Here is a 23,351-nt window from a genome sequence, read left to right as displayed (position 1 = left end):
AATATTCTGTTCATAACCAAGCAAACTGATGAATATAGAAAACGTTTTGCAGTTCGCATAAGGGCCAACTGTATTCGCCGCGCCCAGCCAGCTGTTTCCAGTGGGTAGGCCAGACGGCGGCAAGTGTCGAACTGGAGGGGAGAGCGCGCTACGATCTGTCGCTAGCAGTCGTGCTGACCGCCCCGGGCGCCTACGATCTGGGGGCGCACCTCACCGTATCCGTCGCCATCTCACACCTTAGTGCCGAGTTGGTGCCTCAGACGTGGCGACCCGAGGCCATACTCATCGTCAACACATAGTCGATGGATTCACTTCAAACTGTCAGCGTTGATGTCGGTTCCAACTGTCACCATTGATTAGAATGCTCACCGTTTGAAGTGAATTTCAATAAAGCTGCTGCTAACTGTGATCACCCAAGTGTAAAAAGTATAGTTTGTTCAACGAGACTACTTACATTATTGAGTAAGTGAATAGTTTATTTCCTGTCGGTGATACCTGGTTTTCAAGACTCCAGGAGACTTTCCAGTTACTCGAGGTAGGTTACCGGACCTACCGTACCTAAACCACAGTTAAGCAGCCCATAGACAATAGACAAGGAAAATGGAGACGGCAAGTTACTGGCGGATAGTAAAGCCAGTTACAAACACATCGATTTCTGGATTTTCGTTTTTTTGCTGTTCTTACGAATTTTACCAGATTAAACGGAACTTGACAAACATAATCTGTTTAATCGAATAGGGTCTAAGGACGGCAATACGATGTGGGTTTAACTAGACTAACTGTGTAGGCATTTTTGTGTGAGGGTTGTGTGGCAGAGAGGACCTACATTCCCAACTCCGCCCTTAATAAAGGCAAATCAATCAATCTCTAACTTACCGCTTATTTTTCCTGCCTTAAGGGTGCATTTTCGTTTGTGCGTAAACTTCCGCAGTCGACGACAAGCATTGTTGACATTCAAATTGTCCAAATTTCAAGTGTGGTAAAACAGCTGATCAAATAACTTTTCATTATTTGTGTTTCAAGAATCAAAACTTTTCTAATACTGTAATATCAACATTTATTTCCATTTAAAATTATAAACTAAACTTCCCCCATTAAAACATAATTGAACATAGGTTATTTAGACAAATTGAAATCTACGGTCCAATGTGAGATGCTCACCGTGATGTGGTCGACTACGGCGGCATTTACGCACAAACGAAACCACAGCTTAAAGTCTTTCTTTCCACTCCAGCGGCAATTAATTACTAATCAAAAATTATGTTTGTTATCACTAGCCAAGTGGTATTATGACTTGCAATGGCTGCCAGTAACTTTCAGTCTCCACTCTCCCTGTATGTGAGCTGTTTTACTTTAATGCTCCACAGGATCAAGTTACATGCTTCTAGTAACCTGCCTCGGGTACTAGAACGTCTACTGGAATCATGAAAATTAGGCAAAGTATCATCAGCTGAAAGTACTAGTGTCTGATTCACGTATGTAGCTATGGTCTACTTCCATTCAGTAAAGCAAATTTAACAAAAAACACTTCACTCACATGGGCTGCTTTTTAACAAATTAATAAAAACAATATAAAAATCTTGAAGTACCCTTTATTTTTAAAAACTTTGAAATAGTTCAACTATTTCATTTTAAAAACTATTCTATTTTTTTTAAATAAAAGGGTACTTCAAGATTTTTATATTGTTTTCAAATTTAACAAATTTATATACTGAAGTATACAAATCATAATTATTGTCTCTTGTAGATAAGATTAATATTTATATGTTACCCATCAATAGGATTTGATTCATATCTGTTTATTGATGAAATTTCTACTAATTATCGTTCTTATAGTAAAATAAAGTGCCATCATTAAATTTGTTGAAATCATGATGTAATCTCGAACACTTGTGAATCAACCTACTTTTGAGAATTTATGTACTTTTAGTGCTCATGAACGAACTGGCAGCGAACAAATTTGTTACCTAGCAACCAATCAGAATAATTGTAGTACTTGCCAATCAAGTCTTCTCTAGAATCTTGAATAAAAACGGCCCCTAATTTTTCGACTCAAAATTATAAAAATTAATTATTGAAAATTAAAATTATTTGACGGTTTTGTGTTACATTAATGGTTGATACTATGTAAGCTTATTTTTCAAACTTTAAAATTGATTATTGCTTCAAGTTGGAAATAATTATGAAATTTTTGTGTGAACATAACGTACAGTATTTGGAATGCTGATGAAATGTTGAGAAGGAAGTGGTTGTAGCTTAGAAAGCCACAAGTCACTCTTTCACTCTTTCCATTTATTTAGTTAGAATAAGATCATTGAATCAATTGACCTCTATAAGCGATGTCCAAGTCAGCACTTAATTAACTTTGGTGTTGCTTTCCTTGTCTGTCATTAGAGAAAGCAGATAGTTCTATCCTTTTCTAGCTCCGTAACGTCGCCAGATTGTTTTTGAACGATATAGAAATATAATTAATTGCCAAAATATTCAATCTAAATCATGAAAATTGATTGTTGAATCATTGAAAAATATATTTTCTTGATGAATAAAATGTAATTTATTATTGTTATTAACAAGAATGAATAGTTAATATTACATCAGCTATAAATGAATCAGTTATCTTATATAAAGGCAGTGGCAACGCAGAGAATCGGCAACGCTGTTGTCCGATCTTCTCACTGACTTTATGACGTGGACCTCTTGCTTTCAGCTGATAATCTTACCAACAGAAAACATGTAGCTGTAAACTGCATCAATCTGTAGACTTGTTGAACAAACTATCATATGACCAGTCTGCTATCAGTGCCACTAACTCTCATCACTTTCAGAATACTCTAGCAACTTAATCTTTTCAGACTTGTTAGTTCGATTGTTAAGACTCTGTTATCAAATACTGAATTTTAAAAAGCTTCTATTACCATACTCTCTATTGAGTATTTAGCATACTTGTAAACTTGCATAAAATTCCTATATATATTACAATAGAATTCTATCTATCTATAGATATTTCATAGTTGCGTCTATCAATTATTGATATATTTTGTATGATTATGTATACCATCAGACTATAAACTTGTATTTATAAATGCTATTACATTAGAATATTATTAAATTATATTTTTTGTTCTATGAGGAAGATACTTGAAAAGTCCATTACCCGGTAGCTCGTCTATTCAATTAAACCACCCTGAAATGACGCCATCACATTGTAGGCAGATTTATTCATTGGTACTCCTAGCATTGCAATTGACATTTCAGTCGTCACCAACAAATTCAAACACTGAAAAAATTATCTAGTGGATCAAGCGAACATAATATTGACTAAATTTTCATCACTATCATAGAAATTTTATAATTAGGATATTTTTCAAAAAAAAATGAATAATGTCCTTGTCTCTACTTTTAAACATACATAATGATTGTTTTATAAGTAACTGATAACCATGATCTTATTTTACTGCGGATAATAATGTTGGAAGAAATTAATATAGTGTAAGTAATAGGTTTATTGTAAGATCCTACAATCAATTCATTCAAGTGCAAACATTATAAAAGTATCCTAGAGGTTACAATAAGAAGTTTGAAACAATATCTCAGTTATTTTCACAATCAAAAGTTCAATTACAATGTCAATTTTTCCATAATTATAAATTTCTAATGTATGAGACAAGAGTTCAGGTTGGTTACTGACCATACTGGATCTTGAAATTATCAGACTCTTCCCCAACAAAATATTGCTTGTTTTGAAAACTTGCTTTCCTTGTACTCTTAATAAATGTTTTCCAGTTTGAACTCATAAATCTAGATCACCTGTAAATCATGTCCGTTACTATCTAAATTCATTAATACTATAGAATTGTAGTATTTCAAATCAAATTTGTAGTATCTACTATCGAACATTTTTAGTGGTGTAGATTTTCAAGTGTGAAGTAAAAATTCATTTCGAAGTGACAACTCTAATCTCTCGCGATAGTAGTTATGGGTAGCATTGAAAAAATAGCATGTGTCGAGAAGGTGTGCCTCAATAATTTTTGTCCTTAGTAACATTGCCATATCATAATATAAGTTCTGATTTTTAACAAACAGACACCATTTCCTCCAGAATACACAACCGTACTTTTCTAGTATTATTTTCGTTGACACATAATATTGGTGGCACTGTTGTGATATTCACTTCAAACTTTCAACATTGGTTGAATGAGAAAAATTAAAGTTTATTTATAAGAATTTAAAGTTTCAAGTAAATATGAAGTTTCGTGCGGAGCGATGAAAATTTTTAAGATGAGTAGTTAACTCATATTAATTATTAGAAATGGAACATAACTTGCAAATAATTGTGAATAATAATAATAATAATCAAAATGGGGTTAAATGAAAAGGGAAATTCAAATTTTTGTTCCTTCTAGCTTGAAGATTTCTGGGTAGGAACACGTTTTTTGGCTGACTATACTGCGCCAAGTGTAAATTTATGTACATTTTAGTCTCTTAAATTAGTTATTTCAAATGACATTAGTCCAATTTATGCGTATTTATTGTACAGTAAAATACATGAATTTTATGCTATCTTATAATCATTGTAAGATAATTTTTATTTTAGTCATGAAGAATCAAATACTCGTTTCAGGTTATTGTTTGTTGGTTTAGTAATAAATTCTACTGAAGACTCAATTAGCGTGAATGTGTTACCGTACTATCATCATTTATTTTCTTTCTTTATAATTTAGAAGCAGATTAGAATAATGCAGTGCAATTTATGAGTAGTCCAAGCCCACAGCGAAAAGCACTTTGTTCCAATTTTCTACAATTTATTTGGTACTTAATCTATAGCTCAAGAAATATTACTTTTAACATGAAGAGGAGAAAACGATTTCTACAGTTCGTACAAAGTACAGAGTAGTGGAGAGGAGTAAGCATTCTGCGCACAATATGGATATTGACACAATAGTAGAGAGAATGCTGTTAGGTAGTGGCAGTGATAGTGAAGGAAAGAGCATCGGGCCTCTCTGTTTTCGAAAGAGAGCCGTGTAAAAAATAATACCTCTAGTGAAGGGAAGAGCATCTATAGACTATAGATTGAAAATTTGTAATGCATTGCAAAAAACTTTGGAATTTTACTGGAACTTTTGAACTTCTCACAGATATGAAACTAGCTTATTTTGGATTCTTGTTTGGATGCAAATTCAGTAAAATTGGATACTAATTCAAAATTCAATTTTTTATGCTATATAATATTATATACAAGCATGAAATGTAGATCGTTACATGAACCTCTAGGGCCTGTAATTAGATCAAATTATACAGCTTTAGTCGATCAGAAAAATCGATCTTAAAACATAATAAATTATGTAGTACAGTTGTAACATTTATTTATTTAAACATTTGTGGATACAAATAAATACATCATATTAAAAAAAATAATTTATAACCATGATATTATCAAAACAATAAAATAATCTCATATTTTACCCATGGAATAATCACATCCGTCTAGCTACAAGAGCATCCAATCAAAATTAACCGCCGTAAAATGATTGTCATCTAATGGAAGCATTGCCAGGAGAAGCAATCTAACAACAATGCGATAGCGTTATACGGTGGTACGGTGGTTGAGTTGAATTGGATTTTCGTGCAGCTGACTCGTAAACTTCAACAGCTTTAAGAGTAGAAAAATATCGTACGTTTTGTAGGAAAAAGAAATTATCTACTAAATGATCAGTAACTAATAGAATGAACGTCTTGATGTTGTCACAGCCACTCAATAATTGGGAATTCTAGAAACTAGTTCTGGTTGTTATACAACATTCTCTTGTGAATTCCAGTTGAAATGATAAGTGTCAATCCTATAGATGGAATGTGAATTTTGTAACTATAAAATAATAGAATGTTAATATTTCACTTTGTTTCATAATACAATATCAATCACATCAATTTTATTTTAAATTCATCTCTTAAATTGTAAATTACGTTTACACAAGTTGAAGAACTTCCAATTTATTCTCATTTTTGACCCATTTAGCATTATTTTTATTTATTCAAATAAATACCTACCTACAAACGTAGACTTTGTTTTGGTACAGACCTCATTAATGACTGACTTAATATTATGCATGGCCTCAGTGGCTGTCATTAGTTTTAGTTATTTAAAATGTATATCTTGAATTGTAAAATTTGTTTAGATTAATGTTAGGCCTACAGGATTTGTGTAAAAAATGATAGATTAGTAAAATGGGAATGCTGCCTCTATTCTATAAATACTCTTGTTTGATATCGGTATCTCTTCTCTAGTTTGATGGCACGAGACAGCCCCTGGCTGAAAACAACTTGTAATCTAGTCATGCGCCAACTATATAGCGAGTTTGGACAAAGTCTTACATAGAAATCTCCATAGAACAATCAACCTTTTCAAAAAATAAGTGATAAATAATATCAATGTAAAATACGAGGGTCAAGTTTTTTCAACCTCTGATTGTCCATGAGTAAAAGATGAATATACATAGAAGAATAATTCTTCAACTAAAAGTTACACCTATATTATAATTCTTCAACATAATTGCAGTGATGGTTGAGACATTTGGGAAACCAGTTGACCTGCCTACCAAAACCCTCTTCATAAAATGCTGCCGCCAGATGAGTTTGAGGGCTATGACGTTTTTTTTGGACATCTTCGTTAGTTTGGAAGCTCTGCTCTCAAAGTCAAGTCGTGAGTTTGGGGAAAAGTTACTATAGTGGTCAAGTCAGATTTGTATGACGGGTGATAGAAATTATCCCATTTGATTAGCTGAAGAAACAATTTGTTTGCACCAGCAATGTGAGATCGAGTTGTGGATCACAACGTTTTGGGAAGTCATTTCAACTGACTGCTTTAATTTTACTACACCTTTCACGCACAATATCATATCTTAACATTTCCAGCGTAAACTTGAATCATTCTTTGGTAGAATTATGCTGAATTATTGTATTTTGCTTAGAAACGAATAACACTAGGCAACCAGCACTTTTGACGGGGGATCCAAGTGATGTGTCCATTTTTCTGGGTCTATAACTCGACAACAATTTACGATATGGCCATACCGATCACTGGGCGTTTGGAGGAGATGACAAGCTGTTCAGCCCAGTGAAAATCACCTCACTACCGCTTGTATGTGTCTTATGATGTGTGATCGGAGGTTGGAAAAAATGACCCTCGTACTATCATATTTTCCCCCTTTCTCAAATCGGAGGTGACTCCAATGATAACGCATCACTTGTATCAGACTCATTTTCAGTCTCAGTATGAGATGGATCCGAACAATTATTCACATCAAATGAATTGTTCAATTCGAATGCATTGTCCAATAGCAAGGCAACAATTTGTTCGGCAGAGTTAGAATCTGGAACCACTGACGGATGAATATTGGTTGGTTTCAGATAGTTTATAAAGCATCGGAGTTCAGTCAATGAACAGTGTGTTGCATAGGCTACTTTGTAGTTGGTATATCCATTTTCAGTTTTTTCACTAATAATATTAGCATGGTCATAAGGCTTAAGGTTGAACGAAAATGCACAAGGCTTAACTTCTCTCACTTTGTAACTACTGTTACTACAGAAATCGCACCTTTTCACACCTTTTCTCCTACAGAAACACACATGTATTCTTCCTGAACGATTATTGCTATCTATTCTTGGTCGTTTAGTTTCTCGGTAGCTACTGGATTTACTATAGAAAATGACAGATCCATCCATTTCGGAAATGTATTTGAAATGCGGGAAATCATCCACATTTACTAGAAGTTTTGTGTTCAACTTCTTACTAACATCCATTATGAGTCTTTCATACCCATAGTAAGCTACAATTGACAAACTAACATGATGATTTAGAGATCTGTCAAGCCACTCTTCACTTAGCTCAATTATCTTAGCGGTAGCATCATCACGCTTCGGGAACCAATTATATAATTTATCAGCAAACGTAGTGTCCAAATAGAGATCGGTGATTTTTAAAGGTTTACCGTCCTTGTCATGTAGCCACTTCATTTTCGATACATCACTAGCATTATGTATCCTGAAGTCACCCGTGTACAATGCAGTAATGTCTTGACACTCGAATAGAAACATCACTGACCCAAGAACATGTAGAGTAGGTAGAGCACTCACTGTTATTAAAGGTGATGTTCCATCACTGTTTTTTCGAGGCGAGTGAAGTATGCAAGGCTCTCCGACGTCGATTGACACAACATTACTATCTACCTGAATATTAGGAAATTTTACCGTAAGCAATCGTTTGGTTATGCTAGAACAGTACAAGGTTTTATTACTATTCGAATCAAACAGAGTTCCACCGTATTTTCCAAATCCTTCTAAATGATCGCTGTGTGCGTGCGACACAAAGAACACAGACGCATCGTGATTATTCGGTTTGAAGTCGTCAATTGCGATGAAATTCAACTCTGGATTCTGCAGCCTGCCATTGAATGTCGACATTGTAAGTAGGCCTGCTGGTATCTGCAAAAGACAGTTCAATGAGGAACACACGTTTTTGTAAAATTGGAACAATATTCTAATAGGGGGATTAATAATAATTATTTATTAATCCATTTTACAGACATGTTTTCGAAATTGTCGGCCGAGCGGCTACTGAAGAACGAAAAGATGATCATCATGATTCAAGATCATATTGTGATAATATGATTCAGCATCTAAAGTTACCAGCTGTAATCAACACATCACCCTGTGATAAATTATTGTGTACTGGTATTAAAACGGTAGTTTGGAGTTGAAGTGTAGTTGATTGGTACCAGCTGTTGATAATGGTTCCTTAGAAGACCTATACAAATAATTATCACTCCCTTATCATTGAGAAACTGGAAAATGTTGAAAAAAATTATTCACCTAATGAAAGAGAGTTGTTCATATTACATTCATTAATTACTGAAGAATGAAAGAATAAATTACAATTTTTTGAATTTAGCTTAGCTTATATTAATCCTAAAATGGAAAGAATATGGAATTCTGTGTGATTCATCGTACATCGCATATTTCCTGGACCATATATCGACAATCTACAGCTATGAAAACATTGAATATTTTTCTTTGAAACACTGATTTAACCTTTTTTTTAATTGAAAACTTTACTGATAGATATTACTACCAATTGATTGAGAAGAATAATATGTTTTCGGAATAATGAATGCTGCATGACTAAGCACATAGGAAGTCTGTACAGAGATGTAAATGAAAATGTTGATTGTTAGATAAATTTCATGATTCACCAAATAAAGTCAAGTGTGACATGAGATACATTGGCGGTAAGAAGTTCGCCGGGTAAGCCAGTTGTGAATTAAGCTTTATTATTAATAGACAACGCTGAAAAAGACAGGCTCAATCACCAGGAATACTATAAATCTATGAGGGACCAGTAAGCCATTAATTTAGAGTAGTTCAATTACTTCCATTATGGAAACTGGATACATTATGGTCAATCAATACGTATGAAATTTATTAGCTACCATACAGAATAAGAAATTTTTGATTTTTCATGTTTTGAAGAATTCATTGTTACGAATGATAAATTGATAGGAGCTTAGACTATAGATATTTTCTAATTCAAATGAAATAACTTCTGAAAAAATAATGATTGGATAAATACCAATATTGAATTAATGTTGACCAAGAACTCAGTACTTCGACAATTCATTCAACTAATTCTGTATTGATAAAATTATAATAATTTTTTTTATTGATAATCAATTTCATCAACTAACTGAAAAAGTACTTCAATTTCCATGAATTTAATTAATAGAATTATATTAATCATATAAAAGTGTAGGTCATATCTAAATTCACAAAGTGTTCGATTCTTGTTGGCAAGAAAGATGTTATTCAACGCAGAAATCATTGGTATTTTACTAAAACATAGGATAAAATGAATAATTTCCCTTTCAGGGGGAGTTTCGACAACCCACAAAACTAATTTTTCATTTGAAGAAATATCGAAAAGGTGCATAGGACCTTACTTTTTTGTTCAGCATGCCAAAATACCCCTCATTCCAATATTAAAATTTTCGATTGACTACAGTGAGTCAATCATTCTATCAAGGCTTGAATAATTTTGAAATTGTAATATAAATAAAAATGGTAGAGAATAATTATCATGTAGATATCAACACCTTTATTTAAAGACATATTAACTGCATGCGTATTCATATTGCCGATACAGCATTGATAAAACTGTAGACGTTTATTTAGCAGTCTCAAAAAACTGTTCTAGCTGAAAAATTAATAATACATGCCACGTGTGGGCTTAATACATTGCATCAGGAAAACGAAGTTCAAAACTATGGTTTTCCTAAACATATGTTTTTGAGATAATTTCTTCGATGCAGCTGTTTCACATTCACCATTATAAATATTATACAGAGTTTGTGAAAATAAAAATATTTATTGATTACCAAAACAATACTATTATTATATTAATGATAATAATTAATTATCAAAACAATACATTTATTATATTAATGATAATAATTAATTATCAAAACAATACATTTATTATATTAACAATAATAATATTATTAAACATATTTATCAATCATCAGAACAATATTATTGAGGTTGAGTGGAATCAGGTAGAAAGCAATAATAGAACAGATGTTCTTTTTTGAATTTCTATCATATTATTTTGTTATTTCCAATGATTACAACATATGTTAGAATATCACATGTCAATAAATAAATTATCTCATTTCCATATGGCACTCACCTTACCATGTTCATAACCTTACTTGATAAGATCCTTTTTCATCCTTTGAAACCCTTGGAGGCAAAATATCTCAAAATCCGTTCTTAGTGCGCGTCTAGCATGTTTGAAGAATATTTTTTGTGCAAAGTTTCAAGTCTGTAGGCCAATTAGTTTGAGCTGTAGTGTGATTTTACATCAAAATTTTCGAAAAATGCCCTCTCCTGGACCCCCCTGTGCTCCTGATCGAAATTTTTCTGCATAGATCTAATTTTTTTCGTAGCTGAACAAAAAAGTTCCTCATGACTTTGCTGTGCAGTGAGCGGTTAAAAAGTACAAAATTTTGGGGGGCCCAGCTCCCTCAGGGGGACAAATTTCTGAAAATCCTTTCTTAGTGGATGTTTTCAGGCTACCATAAACAATCGTGCAAAATTTCAAGTTTTTAGGCTCAGTAGTTTGGGCTGTGGTGTGATTTCAGTCTGTCGGGGCTTAGCCTTTTATAGATATATAATAATAGGAACAAAGAAAGATAAGATAAGAAAAGAAATAAGAAAGATAAGAAAATATATAAGATAAGATAAGAATAAGATAATGTATAATGATACATCTCTCACTGTTATGTTGAAACAAACAATGAAAATGTACTTGTCATTTTAAAATGTATTTGTTTTAGCTTGTGGTATATCCTGGTGATAGAAAGATTATAAATTATATTTGTCTTTTTCAACAAATAGTAATTAGTCCAGGCAATGAATGCTCAAAAAAAGGTATGGAAGGAAAATTTGGAAGACAATTTTTGACCCGAAGCTCTTTTTAAGATAGTAAGGAGGTGGACATATCAAAAGTTCCCACCCCTACCTCCTGTGCTAAATTCTCTTTGAAATGATATATTATTCCAAGTTTTCCTTGCATTGTTATAGCAGGCATTGTTTTAATGTAGGGGGTGATATTTTCAATAATTCAGCATTGACAATCAATAATTGACAATAACATTTGAAGGGGGTGTCTGGAACATTGACTTTGCAGCTCAATTGTGACTAGTAAGAGGGTGAATTTAGGAAGAGTGCGCATCTTTATCTCTTCTGTTGAAGGAGCGGAACCGCTGAGTTGACACTTGTTGCAAAGTTGAAAATTTCACCCCCTACATTAAAGCTGCTATAACAATGGAAGGAAAACTTGAAATAGTGGAATAATACATCATTTAAAAGAGAATTTAATGCTTTACAAACCTGCGATCAGTAATTACTTTTATCATGCATTGTTGGAGAGCTATATTAGCCCTGAAAGAGCAAAAAAATGGATAAAAACCTGCTATTTTAACAATTTAACACCTTCAAGAGCGAATATCTCAAAAACTGTTGGAGGTAAGTTATCACAAAACTCTACAAAAATTGTAGAGAATTTACCAAGCTTAATTTTTGAATAGTTAGTCATATCGATTGAACGCATTGTTACCAAGATATAAGCGTGGAAGAAAAAGCTTAAAAATACAACGTTAAACCACGCTCATCCCTCTAGCAAATGAGATAGGGATGGGGACTTTAGATATATTCTCCTCCTAACTGGTCCCAACAAAGCTGCAAAGTCGAAAATTGTGTTCAAAACATTCCCTCCTAATTCCTTTGTCAAATGGTCTACTATTTCAAAACTAGAGATTTTCACACTCAACACTAAAGCTGCTGCAACAGTCGAAGGGAAATGCGTAAAAATGTGAAATTATACATCAAATTGAAGATAATTCATTGCTTCATAAGTTCATAATCAGCATGTATTTATTCCATCGATTTTGAAAAAGTTATAAGAGCAAAAATATGGAGGCAAACGTGCTTTTTTCAAAAATTTCACACCTTCAAGATCGGATATCTCGGAAGATATAAAAGAAGTTGTTAAATGAATATTGTAGGAAATTACGTAAGCTTTAATTTTGTATATTACAGTTATGTCCGTAAGATACATAATTTTCGAGTTATATGCGAGAAACCATGTTACCTTTGAATCACAACCACCTCCTCGGGCGTGGATCCAGGGGGGGGGGCAATCGCCCCCCCCAAATTTCCAAGTGATGTTTGAAAAAAGTTACTATAGTCTAGTATGTATATCGTATTGCTTTAAGTTAAATATATATTTTGTCGATCATGATTTAAATTTCTGTTTTAGTTTCTAATTACATGGAAATGTCTAGGTTTTCTACCCACGCCTTAGCGTGGTCCGTCATATTAAAAATATCTTCAAATGTTCCATTGAAGGCTCTGGAGCATGCATTTATTAGGTGGTCGATGTTCTGCACAGCAGCACCACACTCACAAGCTGGGGAATCAACCCATCCGCAATTGTGTAGGATCCCCATTTACTATAGTCTAGTAAATATAGACATTAAAAAGGGGGTGTGCTTGCATTTTATACAGTAGTTCTGATTTATAAATATATGGTTCGATACATGAGAGAAGTCCATGACCAATTATTTCATGCAAAATTTCCTTGTGCTACATACAGGTTGGCTCAAAATCACTCGTGTTTTCGGTTCATTTTCAAGTTTTCAGTGTTATTTCCGCCAAATTCTGCAATCGAACAGAAAAATTTGCTCTCGCCTTTATTTAGATTATGAAATTCCTAATAAAATGAGATCATTCCGAACTCTCTATCCTGATCAGTATTGAGTTACAATTTCTAAAAAATAAGAAAAAAATTTGATGAATTTCAGTGTTTGATCAACAATATCTTCCGATTGTTACCATTTCAATGAATGAATTCAAAATCCCTCTGGGCGTTGTGCTCTACAATTTGAGATCAGGTAGAGCGCTCTTTCTCATAAAGATTTCCAGGTACACCTGACAACAATGCTTGTTGTATTTTGGAAAAAACCTAAGTTTTGGCTTCAAACATCATCAGCAACTCCATTGTCATCACTTATCTCGGTGACCCGTTATTATAAAAAATAGTATGTTGATCTTGAATTCTAGAATAGAATCTCCTCTTTTAGTTACTGTAAACGATTCATGGAGGAATATGATCGTAATGTATGATCCGATAGTTAAAAATCAAGAAATCAAAGATACTATCCTCATATCAACTGTCTAGGCCGTGCTAAGATAGGAAACAGTGATTCAAGATGAGTTTAATACAACTGAGCTCATACAGGATTCAATTGTCTACAATTTGGAATCAATCATGAGTTTCTATGATGTACCAGACTCATTTTAGAGACACTTAATTAAATCGTTGAAAATTGAAGAACTAAAATCACTTTTTTTTAAATCGGCTGTAACTTTCTAATGGTACTGAAATCAAAAGTATTCTCCTTTGTAGTGGAGAAGAGGTTATACTTCTCCACATCTTTACAAGATTTTGTAGTTTTATCCGAAGTATTTCACAAGATACTCAGCTTTAAATATGGAAATTGGTCATATTTTTTAAAAAGAAAAACTGGTTCAATTACACTCAAGGTTAAATTTCGTATTTTTCGAACAAATTTCACTTTGATAGGTACATAATTTTGAATCGCCTTGACGAGGCGAGAAGATTGAGCAGTGGTACCTTCAATGATATCTGATCATTGAATTAAAAGTTATGAGTGTTAGAATTGTTATCCTTGTGGTGCTCTTATGCGCGCCTCTTTTATAAATTAATTAAATCTAGAGCATTCAGTGCATCAACGGGTGATTCTCATAGAACATGATCTAATGAGCTTATATCATGGTGCGAAATCTCAATGTGATGACAATGGAGTTGCTGATGATGATTGAAGCTAAAACTTATGTGTTTTCCAAAATACAAGGAGCATTGTTGTCAGTGTACCTGGAAATCTATAAGAGAAAGAGCGCTCTACCTGGTCTCAAATTGTAGCGCGCATAATTACGCCCAGAGTGATTTTGAATGATTATGCATTGAAATGAAAGCAATCAGAAAAATTAATATTGTTGATTAAAAACTAAAACTTTTGAAAAACTGTAGCTTATACTCATTAGGATAGAGAGTTCGGAATGATCTCATTCTATTAGGAATTTAATAATCTAAAAAAAGATGAGAGGGGGGTTTTAGAGTATTTAAAAATTATGTCACCCCCAGGTGAGGGACCGATTCGCGACTGCACCCTCCTTAGGGGTAGGGGTGGGGACTTTTGATATGTTTACCTCTTACTACCCTAAATAAAACTGCAGAGTTGAAAATTGTCTTCCAAACTTTTCCTTCTATAATCTTGAACTGGACTAAATAGATTGTAAATATTTAAATTTGAACCCGTGACAATAAGAAAAATGTTCAGTCTCTTTGAAAGGTTCAAAATTCAATGATGGCTAATACACAGTTGATTATCATAGATCAATGAAATCAAATACAATAACGTACAATTAAGGTCTTTAGGAAAATAATCCTTTGATCATTCATGTCTTGGGGTGTCTTCCAAACTGAAATTCATTTATTGTTGTAATATTTTACAAAATGAATTAAAAATTCACAAAATCATTGATACAAAACATACATACAATATCATATACATACAATATCACTTATAGAATTATACTTACATTTATTTTTTTATAAACTTGTATCAGTTGCCACACCAATATAATGAATAATAAAAAATATGCTATACAAACAATGTTTCTCAATGTTACATTCAATGTAGTAGAAATCAAATTATATACTCAGTGCATACTGTCATATACTTTATACACTTATACACAGTGACACATTATAACTTCTACAGCACCTTCTACATTTCCTTTATACACATATTTATTTATACAATAGTACTTTTTACATACTAGGCATATATCAGTAGTATTGTGATCAAAAGAGTGAGTTTTAAAAATCTATGTTGAAAACAGTGTCTTATTTTTTGTGAATTCCTTAACTGAACAGCACTGTTGTACAAGTGAAAATGACTCATTGGATTATTAATTAGAAGTATTCTTCTTGTGATTGTCCAATAGCAGAGCTCGGATAAGTGTGGTTTCTTCAGGTCCTTTAGTCACTAAAGGATATATATTGATTGGTCTCAGATAGTTTGTAAAACACCGGAGTTCAGTCAATGAGCAATGCAGTGAGTGAGCTATGCTGAAATTGGAGAATGTATCCGCTCTAAAACTATTGACATGGTCATCAAGGTCTAATTTAAACGATTTTGCACATGGCATGAGCACTCTTAGTTTTCCACTATTACTATTAAAACAAATATCACAGAAAAGCAGCTCATTTGAGCAAATTAACGGTCTATTTATACACACATGTATTCTATTGCTATCTATTATGGGTTGTTTATTGGCTTCAGGACTAAATTTATTATAGAAAATTATACATTCATCCATTTCGGGAAAGCTTTTGAAATGTGGGAAATCATCCTCATTCACAAGAATTCTTCTATTTAACCCCCTACTAACCTCGATTATCAGGTGTTCATACCCATAGTAAGATGGCAGTGTCAAAGCAACATAATTTATGACTGATATATTAAGATGCTGTTCACTCAATTCGATTATCTTAGGGGGGCATAACATCGCCTCGGAAACCACATATAATCCTTGTCAGCAAATGTAGTGTCCAAATAGAGATCGGTGATTCTCAAAGGCCTTCCAACCTCGTCATGCAGCCACTTAATTTTTGATATGTCTGTTGTATTATATATCCTAAAGTCGCCCGTGTACAAGGCAGTAATATTTTGACACTGGAAGAGAAACATAACTGACCCAAGAATATGTGAAGCAGGTAGCACAGTGACTGTAACTGAAGGTGAGTTTCGGCATTAATTTTCCAGAGAGGACTCAAGTATTTTTACGTCACCGATGTCGAGTGACTTGAAACTATCAGCAGGAATATTAGAATATTTTATCTGCAGCAATCGTTTTGTTGTGCTAGAGCAGTACAAGGTCTTATTACTATTTCGACCAAACAGCGTTTCTCCATGACATTCCAGTCCTCGTAGATGATCGCTGTGTGCATGCGATACAAAGAAAAATGTAGCATCGTGATTTCTCAAAGTGAATTCATCAATTGCAATGAAATTGAACAGAGGATTTTGAAGCCTTCCATTGAAAGTCGACATCGGATGTATCTGCAAAAGGTAATTCAATAAGGAGCACACGTGTTCTGATGAGTTGAAATAAGTAGGCAATTCTAGTGAATGAAGTTTATATGTGTGTACAGTGAGAGGAATCACTGTTATTTGGTTTCTTAATATGAACATCCATCAATCTTTCTCTCAGTACAACATAATTTCAAATTTCTTCATTGCTGCCACTGTGATTCTTATCGTGATTTCATGTGGATATTTCTACCCAGCACAGAGAACATGTGAAACCTTCAATCACCTTGCTGTTATGGTGTTAAATTTACATTACGCAAGTGTTGCATCAAGATTGTACTGTATGTGGTTCACATTACCAAAACAAACAAACTTGAATCCAAGATTCTTGTTCACTGTCAGAGGTGCGTTAAAGCCAAATTTATAATATTTTCAAAGACTTTAGCTCCACTATTAAGAATGGCTACAGGCCTAAAATTACTAATCTCATTTTCTTTGCCTGATTTAAAAATAGGAGTGATTTTAGCTTCTTCCCAGAGAAGAGGAAATTGATTGCTTCTAATTGACAAATTGAATATATACAATAATGGCAAAATCAGTTCATTCTTCAATTCTTTAAAGAAATAGGTAGGTATACCATCTGGACCACTACTTCTTTTATTCTTCAAATCTTTGAAAGCGTTAGCCACATCTATCTCACTCACTTCTCCTAAATTGAAACCTACAGTTTGAGAAAAAGTATCTTTGAGTAAATCTTCAATATTATATTTAAGATCTTCCTCCCTGTACACTGATTTGAAAAAATTGACGAAAGCATCTGGAATATTTTTACCTTCATATTTAACATTACAATATGTAATCTCATTCAAAATTTTTATTTTAGACTTCAAACATTTTACATATGTCCAGAAAGAATTTAAATTCTAGAAACTGAATTCTCTACATTCCGAATATAATCCATATATGCTACATTAATTTTAATTTCAAGATCTGCACGTACTTTTCTGAAAACTTCATTAAAAAATGTGATATTTTCCTCTTTTTAGCTAATCTATTCTTCTTCTTGCAAAGCCTTATTATTTCGTGAGAAAACCAAATTGGATATTTCTTTTCAGGGCTTAGTGCTTTCAATGGTATACACAGATCAAAAAATTCTAACAAAATTTTATAAAAATATCCAAACTGCTAAATCTGAATCATTTAATTCATATAAAATTATATGAATAAATTCATAGGTAATGAATTAGGTAACTTTGGTGTGAACGCAGCTTTAGTATTTGGAGGTGTTGGATCCAAATACGAAATCAGAATCTTCTTACCTCTATTTATAAGAAAGTTAGAATTTAGAGGAAAACAAATGAGTAATCAATTGTGAAGTACGAAACAACAACAGCACTTGTTTTGCAGCACATTGGTCTGGCACAAGAAACTGCCAAGTTGATATGTTGTAGATCGTATCCATTTCTACAAGTTCCCTTTATTCGATCTCTACTCTTGTTGTTGCGTTTAGTTTAATCTGTAGTAATCGAAACGAAGCTTTACCCTTACAACTCGAGTAGCAGGCGCATGGATCTTGACTTATCTCATCAATATCTTATCAGCGCGACCACGGAACATACCCCTTCACCATTGAGCAGACCACACCTGACCCAAGTTATAAGTGAGTGCTTACATCTCCATTGGTCTCTGAATGATTTTCATAGGTTTAAGTAGAGCCAAATAGGATACGGAACATACAAAATATATAACATATTTTTTCTAACAATTATACATAGTTTTCTATGGGTGCGGGGGGGAGGTACTCAGCCGTTCCAATTTCCATCATACTATTTTCGTGAGGTTGACTATAGAGATAAAAAAATAGATGAATATTAATCTCAATCCAGCATAATCTCAAATAATCTCTACATAGGCCTAGTCCAGTCAATATAGACATGAAAAAGGGGGTGTGCTTGCAATATATATAGCCTAAATTGTAGTACATAAGTTCTCACTCATGCCAGTAGATTTCCACCAAGTTTATTCTATTTGGGGTGTTGTAAAATGATGTAATGATAATCCTTAATCAAGGCAGCCAAGGGTGGCCGGGTGCCCTAGAGGAAACTTGGCGCCCCTTCCTCAGCGGAAGGACCTACAAAGAAGGCCGGGAGTGGAACTCACGTAGGCCACGAGGACTAATCAGTCTGAAGAGACTGCCAAGCATATCACACTGGATTGCGACAAGGATTGCAGCCAGGTGATGAATGGAATTTTAGTACAGGGAAAAACTCCTGGTTCTTGTAAAGGACATAGGTATTGGTTTGCCTAACTAACATACTAGTTAGGAACACAATAAGCTTTGGTTGACGTGTGGGGTTCTTTGAACCTTTGGATCCTTGAATCCGTCCCTTCAAAAACAATAAACATCTTCAAATATGAAAAGATTTAAAGAATTTTAGTTTTAAACCAACAATATCTTCAGATTTTCACTATTAAAAGTATAGTTCAAAACCCCTCTGCGCGTAATTCTGTGCTCTACAACCTCAGATCAGGTAGAGCGCTCTATCTCACATAGATTTCCAGATACACTTGATAACAATGGTACTTGTATTTCGCAAAACACCCAAATTTCAGCTTTAGCCAAAATCGCTATCTTCATTATCTTCACATTGAGATTTCGCACAATGATATAAATTCATAAGATCATGCTGTATATCAGAATCACCCGTTAGATGCACTTAATTTCTTTATTTCCTAGTTGAAAGGCGCTCATAAAGATACCTCAAGGATCAAAATTTCCAACACTTATAACCTTTGAAAACAGGATCTTCTTTTACTACCATCTCATTCTTTTCATCTCATCAAGGCGATTCGAATTCATGTATCATAAGTCAAATTTGTTGAAGGAATGGGAAATTTATTGTTGAGAGTACTTTAACCCATATGAAATATGAACAGTTGTCAATTTTTAGTGTATGTTGGGTTATAGCCATAGGTATCAGAAAATTATTTTGTACTCGTATAGCAAATTAAAATTTTGTTTAACAAAGTAAAATGGTTACTAAAGGTTAAAGCTTTCTATTTTACTAAAGAATTTTTGCAATAGGCTATAAAATATGATCAGACATTATGTAAAATTATAATCTTAACTTGGAATGGACTAATATGTTGACTGTTGTGAAAGTAATTTTAATTAATTATTAAATACATACCTGAAATATTATAGCATTATTTGAAATCTACTGAAAACTAAATGTTGTATAATAAATATTCAATGTTGTTGACGATGGTTATTGGTTTTTTGTTAAGTTTCACAGTAAATAAAATTCTTGAACATTAGACAACCATGGTGAGATTCAGCACTATTTGAATAGGAATCATTGATGCTAATTATAAGGATAGCTGACTGTTTAAAGTGAATCTCACTATAGAGTCAAAGTATTAAGTTTTGTCGACAGAGTAAAAGTTCTTACCAAGAATTTGAAGATTGTCTTAAAAGTGTCCTACATTCACGTAGCCTGGACAATTGCTGATAGTAGTGAGCCTCTTAGCAAAGCTGCGATTCTATAATGCCGAAACACTCCTCAAATACTTCAGGTACTGGAATATAATATGAATTGAAATGAATTTACTGGAAATAAATAACAACAAGCATGACTCTGTCGAAATAGCAACAAGCATAACGCTGTCGAAATAGCATACAAGCAATAAAGTAAGTTCTTTTAAATATTTACTTGGAAATTGATGAGAAAAATATGATCATAAAAATAGTTTGAATCATAAAAATTACTATACAAATTGATCATAAGCATACCTCACTACCGTACCACAAAAATATAATTAATGATGGAGATAGAAACATTTGCCTTGAAGACTATAATATTGTGTTACAGGGTTGTAGCCTGCATTAGGCTACTTTTTAGAGGACTGCAAATGATACTAGTCAATATTAAATTTGACGAAGGATGTGATTTTTCAAATTTATATGAAACATAAAAAATGAATAATATCTTGGATTAATAGACTATAACTAAAATAAGCAACTTTAAATGTGCTAAATAAGGTACCATAATATTAATGGAACAAACTTGACTCTATTTGCAAAAATTGCATCAACGTACGGTTGTCTGAGCAAGAATCTTGATTGCACAATGCAGAGCAGAATTGAATGCCAGAACACTAACAGCCAAAACTGAATACACAATAAATTATTCGCCAAATAAGTTAGGTAATAGGCATGTTTTTGTTACGTTACCTGTAGCCTATCATTATTTTTATCCTGTTCTTTTTCCTTAAATCCTTGAAAGTAAGAAGAAATGACTAATCCTGATGAGCAAAAAAAAAAAAAATAATAATGCTATGCTAATACAAGTAGGCCTACAAATAAAACAATTTTTGATTTATTGCATTACATTGTAACAAACATAATGAAATACCAGTAAATGAACTAGTAAATTTAGTGTACCAAAACACTGAATTCTGGGCTAAAGTGCCAACATACCTGTCATAAAATTTTTGGTTGGGATCGATTTAGTATGTTATTTTGAGCACAAAAAATAAATGTCGGTTACTATTGTTTTTTAAAATAAACTAGGTGTAAAGTAACACAACTTCACATGCATTTAACCTATAAGTAGCAACCATAAGTAGCTAAGGTTAGGAAAAGCTTTAGGTTAGGAAAGCTTAGGTTGGGAAAAGCTTTGGGTTACGAAAACTCATTATGAATATCATAATTTGATGATTTCAATAATCAAAATGGCTGCTACTCATAGGTTAAATGCATGTAAAATTGTGCTACTTTGAACTTAGTTTATATTGAAAACAATAGTGACCGCCGTTTAATTTTTGTGATTTTGTGCTCAAAATAACATACTAAATCGATCCCAACCAAAAATTTGATGACAGGTATGTTGGCACTGGACGTGCAGTTACACCGAATTCTGTATAATAAACCTCTAATATTTGAAATAAAATATTACTATGTAGATAATAGCACGGGTTTCCTTACCTTGAAACAATAGATGACTTCTTAAAATCTTAACCTAAAATTTTGTTTTTGTCATCAAAGTCGATCAAGTAATATTGAGTATCAATAGTATCGATACATATTTGCTCGACTAGCGACTACAGAACTATCGATAGTATGAACGATCGAACATTCCTTGACTGGAATGTCACACGCTTCTAATTGGCTAGCTCGATCACGTGGTACAAATCCGGAATTAAGATTCCAAACAAACTTTATACTATTATAGTGAGGTCCACGTTATAATGGCAATGTAGGAAGATAGGAAAAAAGGGTTGCCACTTGCCAGATATCAGCCTTGCCACCCAAACAGCTGATACTGGTATATCTGATGAATTTAACTGTTCATTATTGTTGAAAATAGTTAATCATATTTTATTTGTTAAGAAAATATATTTTTTAAAGATGTAATGATAAATTTCCATGATTGAGATTAAATATTTTGTCAATTAGTTGAATTTCTACATTGTTGATAAACGATGTGGCAACATCGCAATGCGTAAAAGAGATAGCGCCATCTGCTTTGTTGAACGATAGACAAGGATAGCAACACCATTGCAAATCACACACTGCCATTAAACGTGGACCTCACTATAGTAGCTATAGTAGTTCTGTGAACAGTAGACCTCACGCAGTTTTCTCATCCACAAGCATTATCACCTGTATGAAATGTTAACAAACTCGTTTGAATTTGTATTTCGTATGATAATAATTCATCCAGTTCCGTGATAATCTGATGAAAATATTTTTCAAATATTTGAACTTTTTTTTTCAATCAAAAATATTATAATTTCTTCAGCACTATTTAGTTCATTTAACTAGTAGTTCTGTGAACAGTAGTCCTCGCGCAGTAAAATCCACAGAACTGTCCATCAGAGTGAATTATGCCCTGTCCTGACGTGACGGCGAGATATCGGTGTGTAAACAACTAATGGCTGTTTGGGTATCGACAATAATTATAAAATATAATTTTAAATATTATTATCGACAATAATTTGTTGTAAACAACTATGCTACTATCATCAAAAGCTTACCAAGCAGAGAAAAGTCGGGAGAAAAACTTTATACCGGGTACGGCATAAAAACCTGACGATTTTTGAGGAATAATAATCAAAGTATGTTCCGTACATTAAAAACAAGTATTTTTATTTTTTATTCTGATCTGTCTAAATAACCTAAAAAATTATGTTCAATTATGTGGGAGGTTGGCTTTATTCTTTTTTATTCTTTCAAATGACAATAAGATGATATTATTATAAATGTTTTAATTATTTTATAATTATTCAAAAAGGAACATGCCTGTCAAATTTCATGATAATCTATTGCCGCGTTTCGCCGTAAATGCGGAAGATAAATATAATAGTATATTTCGCACCTAGGGCCGAAAATGAGACTTTTCCGGCTCGAAATCGGTTTTGAAGTCCGAGGCCATAGGCCGAGGACTAGAAATGATTGAGAAAAAACATTTTTGCCCATGGTGCGAACGTTATTTTTTGCCACACAGAAAAATATACAATATATGAGAATAATTATTGTTCATTAAGTACTTCCGAAAGCAAAAGTGGAAGGTCATAGCTCTAGCAAATCTGAGGTAATCTGAATTATCAGGAAATTGT

The 23,351-nt window shown here is 33.1% G+C and overlaps 2 protein-coding genes across 6 annotated transcripts in view; one reads left to right on the top strand and one right to left on the bottom strand.

Annotated features, from left to right (window-relative positions):
• Nucleotides 1-3,375, top strand: part of LOC111044845 (trafficking protein particle complex subunit 8) — a 55,565-nt gene extending 52,190 nt beyond the window's left edge. The window contains exon 22 of the mRNA XM_039422256.1: nt 53-3,375. Coding sequence (XP_039278190.1) covers nt 53-299 — 247 coding nt within the window. The 3' untranslated portion in view covers nt 300-3,375. The remainder of the gene's footprint in view (nt 1-52) is intronic.
• Nucleotides 2,769-21,871, bottom strand: LOC111044854 (protein artemis). Of its 5 annotated transcripts, none has more exons than XM_022330094.2 (3): nt 21,718-21,871; nt 20,183-20,309; nt 2,769-8,478 (listed from the first exon to the last, which is right to left on the bottom strand). In XM_022330094.2, exon 3 carries the CDS (start codon nt 8,455-8,457, stop codon nt 7,207-7,209), a length of 1,251 nt encoding a protein of 416 aa, XP_022185786.2. In that variant the 5' UTR covers nt 8,458-8,478; nt 20,183-20,309; nt 21,718-21,871; the 3' UTR covers nt 2,769-7,206. The 5 variants fall into 5 exon arrangements, 3 of the variants coding, with proteins under 3 accessions (XP_022185786.2, XP_039278193.1, XP_039278192.1); XM_039422259.1 differs by lacking the exon at nt 21,718-21,871 and adding an exon at nt 21,211-21,346; XM_039422258.1 differs by lacking the exon at nt 21,718-21,871 and adding an exon at nt 20,965-21,160.
• Between the last annotated feature and the right edge of the window lie 1,480 nt (nt 21,872-23,351).

Source organism: Nilaparvata lugens, chromosome 2 (assembly GCF_014356525.2).
Source record: "Nilaparvata lugens isolate BPH chromosome 2, ASM1435652v1, whole genome shotgun sequence".
NCBI lineage: Eukaryota > Metazoa > Arthropoda > Insecta > Hemiptera > Delphacidae > Nilaparvata > Nilaparvata lugens.
The sequence above is the reverse complement of the archived record's forward strand: the minus strand, read 5'-3'. Positions and strand labels throughout refer to the sequence as shown.

Coding starts and splice junctions, on each gene's coding strand:
- LOC111044854 (XM_022330094.2), bottom strand. CDS start 8,457: ATGTCGACATTCAATGGCAGGCTGCAGAATCCAGAGTTGAATTTCATC.